Source organism: Monodelphis domestica, chromosome 6 (assembly GCF_027887165.1).
Source record: "Monodelphis domestica isolate mMonDom1 chromosome 6, mMonDom1.pri, whole genome shotgun sequence".
NCBI lineage: Eukaryota > Metazoa > Chordata > Mammalia > Didelphimorphia > Didelphidae > Monodelphis > Monodelphis domestica.
Window position 1 is genome coordinate 15,560,290 of NC_077232.1, and position 5,999 is coordinate 15,566,288.

Genomic DNA, 5,999 nt, shown 5'->3' on the forward strand with positions numbered 1-5,999 from the left:
TTGTCTTCTTGCTCTCATGGCATGCAAAGTCTCATGGGAGAGTAAGACAAATACACACTTAACATTATGATAAAATAATTAAAAATAGATGTATTAAAGAAGTATGAAACAAAGAGTTCTATGTACCAAGCAGGAAAAGATCATGGAAGCACGAGGTGTTGGTTCAAGCTTCTAGGCTCCTGGTGGCTTTCTTAATATCTGGAATTCTGAGCTACATATGAACTCAAGCTATTTGGAACTGAAACTAAATATGACAACAGTAGGATGAGGCTCTAGGATGGTAGTTGAAGACCATATTGCCTAAGGAGAGGCAAACTGTGCCATCAGAAATGAAGCAGATCTAAGCTCTCATTCTGATTATTCATGGGATTGGGCACCATTGCACTCCCAGAAAGGATAAATGAGACAGATAGTCTCAAAATTTTAAAGAAATCAGGCCAAATGAAGGGTTTTTCTATTAGAGATAATTCATTAACATCCCAGGACTTAGCCTAAAAAACAACAAACTTGCATGCAAACTTAATGATTTCCTTTATTTCTTTCTACAAAGGTCATTCATGTGTTGATTTCACTGAGATAAATGTATTAAGATCAAGAAATACTGTGCATTCAAGCCTATAAAATCATAGATCATGAATAGACAGTTGAGCTTCTTTTGAATTTAGTCAAATAATGGACACATCTAGTTCAAAGCAAAGACATTTCATGGGATATAAAAGGACAAAAACAAGAAATGATTCTGTCATAAGCCTGAGGTATACTTTTCAATAAGTGAATGACATCAGGGAGGAATATGAGCACACATGGAGTCAACTCAGAGAGGAGTGAGTATTTGGGAAAACATTAGGTCTTGGTGGTTCAGTTCTCTTAACCATCAAAGCACAGTTGTCCCTTATCTTCTAAGCTGTTCTTCCTGGGTACATACTTTTTGCTGGGAAGGTCAGTCAGGTAGAGTTCCTGGTTCTATACCTATTCCCAAATCATCTCTCAGCACAAAAAGCTAATTTGTTCTACATGTATTAAAATCTAATATCTCTGAGATGTCCTCTGTTACAACTCACTGAGCCTGTTCTCTGCTAGACATGTCTGTTTTTTTTTTAATTTCATAAAGTTTATCCATATAGAACATCATTGACTGTTCAGAAATGTAGGAACGGAAAATTAAGAAATTCACAACATCCTTCCATTCCAAGAGGCAAAGATAAGTTCACCCTAAAGGACTGAACATTTCTTCCATTGCTTGATCTTTTTTCAAATGTCAGAACTCACATTTATCAGGTGTGTCTGCAGACTTTATTATTCTTCACTTTGTCTTCTATTTTAAAGGACTTCGAAGGGATGATTGTTGGATGCTCTGTAATTCCAACAAACTTGATAGAACTTTTAATTTCATATTGAGATAAATGTTTAGGACCAAATATACATTTTATTTATGGCTCAAAGACCACATTTTCTCTGAAATTTACTCTCTCATACTATGAAATTATCAACTTATTCACAGGGAAATTAAAACATTAGGTATCATTGAAAAAGTTCTACTTCCTTGTAGAAAGAAGTAGAAATCAAAAATAACAATTGGCAAACAATTTAGGAAAAAACATTTCCTAAATTTATACTGGGAATTAAGGAAATTTTCATGAAGGAGGTGACAATTCAATTGAACTTTTAAAAAAAGCAAACAGTTTTTTCAGCACCTAAAAATGGCAACAGTCATTCCAGAAACATAAAACAGTAGACATAATGTCATGGAGGAGAGAAATGAAAGTTTAAGTTCAAGGGAGACTCCTTCTATAACTACACTGGTATATAGAAATAATAGTTTTACTTATGGCATTACCATTTCCTTTTTACTTCTCTGATAAATATGACCATTTGTAGTTGTTTCATGAATAATTGAATTATTAAATACAGACAAGGGTATCTCTTGTAATATATATAACTAATACGTATCCTGGATTTTTTCTTCCTTTCAGTAAAATCGTTGCTCAGGTTTGATGTATTGTATCTGCTTGTCATTTAGACAAAACATAAATTATTATTTCACTTTCAACTAACTTATTATGTTGTGTTATATATCAATACTCTAATCATGTATTATCTTACATTTTAAAATTCGCAAAACATGACACTTCCTTCTGGGGACAAACACTATTTTGATAATCCTGCACAGTGCAGTCTTGATTTTTGTGTTTCTCAGACTATAGATTATGGGGTTCATGAATGGAGGCAATATTGTATAAGTCATAGAAATCAGAAGATTCTGGATTGGGGATGTATCTGAGAGGGGACCTAGAACTGTGACCAAGGCAGCAAGGACAAATAAGAAGAAGATAATCAACTGAGGAGAACAGGTAGACAAAGCTTTGTAGCGTCCTTCCACAGAGGGCATTTTAAATACAGTAGAGAAGATATAAGTATAGGATATAATTAAAAAACCAAAGCAGAATAATACTATAGTTGAACTAGTAGCAAGGAGCACATACGCAGTATAACGAACCTCAGAACATGAGACCTTCAAGACATGAGGGATATCACAAAAAAACTGATGGATCACATTGGATCCTGAGAAAGGTAAGCGGAACATGTTCCCTGTATGTAGAGCTGAATAGACACACCCAGTGAGCCATGAACTGGTTGCCACCCAAATGCATCGGGCTGGTGTCATGATTACCCCATAGTGCAGGGGCTGACAGATTGCCACAAAGCGATCATAGGACATGGCTACAAGCAAAGCAACCTCTGTTGCTGCAAGGAAGTCAAAGAAAAATATCTGAAGAGCACAGCCAAGCAAAGAAATGGTTTGATTATGTGTCAGAGAATTAACAATGAATTTGGGAACAGTGACTGAGATGCAACCGATATCCAACAAGGACAAGTTACTCAGAAAAAAATACATTGGAGAGTGAAGGTGTGGGTCAGTGACAATGGCAGTGATAGTGAGGAAATTACCCATCAAAGCTGCTATATAAATCAGCAGGAATAGCACAGCATGTAAGACTTGTAGCTCCCTGATGCTGGAATATTCCATGAGGAAGAATTCCATGATGATGGAGAAATTACCCATGTCTGCTTGTGTACTATAATTCATCTTGAAACAACATGAGTAGAAGATATCAGATTCTAAAAGAGAGAAAATAAAAACATCTAACTATATAGAAAGTGTTCATGAAATTCATTCCCACTAATCATGTTACAATGGCAATCACATCATATTTAAAGATCCAAGTTAATACCTAATTGGGAGTAGAACTGGCACTGTGCAACATGGGCATAATTGTCCCAGAGCAGAGACCTGATTGCTCTTGAAAGCTCTGAAAAATATATAAAGGTACATGCAAGTGTATGAGAGAACAGATGATATATTTGTCCCAATACATAACTGTTAGCTAGCTTTAGTTTTTCAATATATATTTTCCAGAGAAATAAAGAAAAGACTTGATAGCTTAGCTCATAAAAAGGATGTTTTCAGCTCAATGGAATTCTTAGGAGCTTTGACCTTTTGAGTTCAGAAAATGGTTAAAAACAAACCCCATCATAGCCCTAAAGACTGAATCATCTAATCAAAGGGACACTAACGTACAAATCAAATTTAACCACTATAAAGAAATTTTCCCAGGCATTTATGATGCCATATATATATTTTAAACCCTTATGTTCCATTTTAGAATCAATACTGGGTATTGTTCTAAAGCAAAAGAGTAGTAAGGACTAGACAGTGGGGTTTAAATGACAACTAGGAAGTGTCTGAAGCCAATTTTGAACCCAGGACCTCCCATCTCTGGGTCTGGCTCTCAATCCAGTGAGCTACATAGCTATCCCCAATGCCTTATATTTTAGTATGTGACTAATAAAATTTTTAAGCTGGTTTAAGAGATGGATATGGCCTTAGCATCTATTTCAAAATTTTATCAGTATGCTATTGTAATGGGTAACGGAAAGAAAGAAAATTTTCTGTTAGCTGAATTGGATTTAAACCTTTTCCCAGACATGATTAGATTTTTGAGTAAATCAGTCATTCTCTCAGAATTTATATTCTTCATTTATAAACTCAAGACAATAATGGTGGTTACTCACAATACATGACTGTTACAACAAAGTGTTTTGAAAACTCTAAGGTAAAACATGAATGAATTACTTTTATTAAAATATAATTTTTGAGAAGATGAAAGACAGATCAATGTACAATTAGCAGAGATAGTGGGGAGTTCGAAATTAAACTTTAGTCTCTTGGTTCCTTTCCCCTTCCAGTACTTTTCTGAGTTAGTCATTCATACAAATATTATGATCTCCCTAACTCCACTGCAACACAATCCTAAACTTGGCAGAAATGAAAACACTAAAACATTAAAATGTAAACTGGTTAGATTTTAGATGAAAAGACATAATTAATCCTTGAATTTGTAGGAGGCCTAAATAGCTCAATTGTATGTAAAGAGCCTCTATCATAAATGAACAATATACAATGAACCTGATTTCAGATCTTAGAATATATCCATGCTTTTACTCCTGACTATTCACCTACACAAATTTCAAAAGGAGTGTGGAAACCAAAATTGACTGTATTAAAATTGCCCTCCCTGGGGAAATCTGGAGTGGCTTTCTGAAGAAATGGACTCAAGCTAAAAGTGACTATAGAATAGGAGAGGAAAGATTATTTGCTTCCATCTTCCTGAAGTGGTACAGCAGATAAAGAGAATGCTTTGGAGTCAGTGGTTGAAGGGTAAAAAGACTACAGTTATCCATTAAGTAGCTAGACTGGTCTAATAGTAAGCAAACCTATGGAGCAAGTAGAATCACCAAGTCACCTGCTCAAACCCGACAGTGAATTGGCACAGTTAGCTGAAACACTGAATCCAAGGAAAGGCAAGCTCACCTGGACCAGGCTCCTGGAGAAATAGTGCATCTCACCAAAACCCAGGCCAGTTACCAAACCACCTTTTTTTTTACCCAAATACTCTATTTGTGGGGGAGTAGGACCCTTGTATTGGGACAGAAGCTCTGAAGTATACCAACTCTGATAGAGATCCAAATCAGGATACTGAACTCACAAATAGACCAGGCATAAAATAGGAAAAAATGCATGTGAATAAACACACACACAGAGGTACAGATATATACATGTATAAAAATACATCCATATATATGTATAAGAATATATGTGGGTATCCATGATATATGGACATGGGAATTGACACAGTTATTTTCTTTTACCTATTTGTATGGACTAGACAGGATCCAAAGAGTATGACTTTCTCCAATAAATCAGTTTTGTTTTCATTTGGAGTTTCAGAGAAGGGGAGCTGAAACTGGAACATGTGAAGCTATTGGATTTGATGAAATGATGATGATTTTTAGATGAGGACAAATATATTGCCAAATGACCTTCATGGGAACCACTTCCTGAGGTCCCCAGAGAAGCCAGAGTTGTCTTTCCTTATTAGTCAGAGATGCTTTGGCCTTTCCCTTGAGTATAATTAGATAAGGTACACATTATTTATAAATTAAAATAAACATAGGAAAATTACATGTTATGTATAATTCATTAATATTCTATGGAGAAGCTATATGTGATTTTTGACCTCATACAAAATATGACTTTTATACTTGGTTTTTCTTAAGTGCATTTTCAACTAGAGAATTTGTTCTATTTTGTGTTAAAAAAGTAAAGTATAAATACACACGTGTTCATTATGAATATACCTCCCTTTCTATATGTAGGTGTCATTATTACTGAAAGAGGGAGGCGTAAAATGGTATTACTCTGTTGGAGTCAGTGTATAATATGGCCAGCTGTGGCTGATCAGACCCTTATGAGTTAGATCTCCCACAAGTATTTGTACAAAGTGCCAACATAAAGATTTCTCTAAAAGCTCATATCTCATGTTCTTCTCAATTATTGAAATCATGTTTTGTGCATACACTACAGTGTCTTTGAATTGGGCATGTCAAACTCGATGTTCCTGTGCCAATGACTACCTTGTTTCAAAGATGATACCAGA

The 5,999-nt window shown here is 35.2% G+C and overlaps 1 protein-coding gene across 1 annotated transcript; it reads right to left on the reverse strand.

Annotated features, from left to right (window-relative positions):
* Window positions 1–2,083: 2,083 nt before the first annotated feature.
* On the reverse strand, window positions 2,084–3,064 carry LOC100028534 (olfactory receptor 14I1-like). Its single transcript, XM_001378506.2, has one exon. It carries the CDS (start codon window positions 3,062–3,064, stop codon window positions 2,084–2,086), a length of 981 nt encoding a protein of 326 aa, XP_001378543.2.
* Between the last annotated feature and the right edge of the window lie 2,935 nt (window positions 3,065–5,999).

Bases quoted from the DNA above. Each gene is read 5' to 3' on its own strand.
- LOC100028534 (XM_001378506.2), bottom strand. From the start codon at position 3,064: ATGGGTAATTTCTCCATCATCATGGAATTCTTCCTCATGGAATATTCC.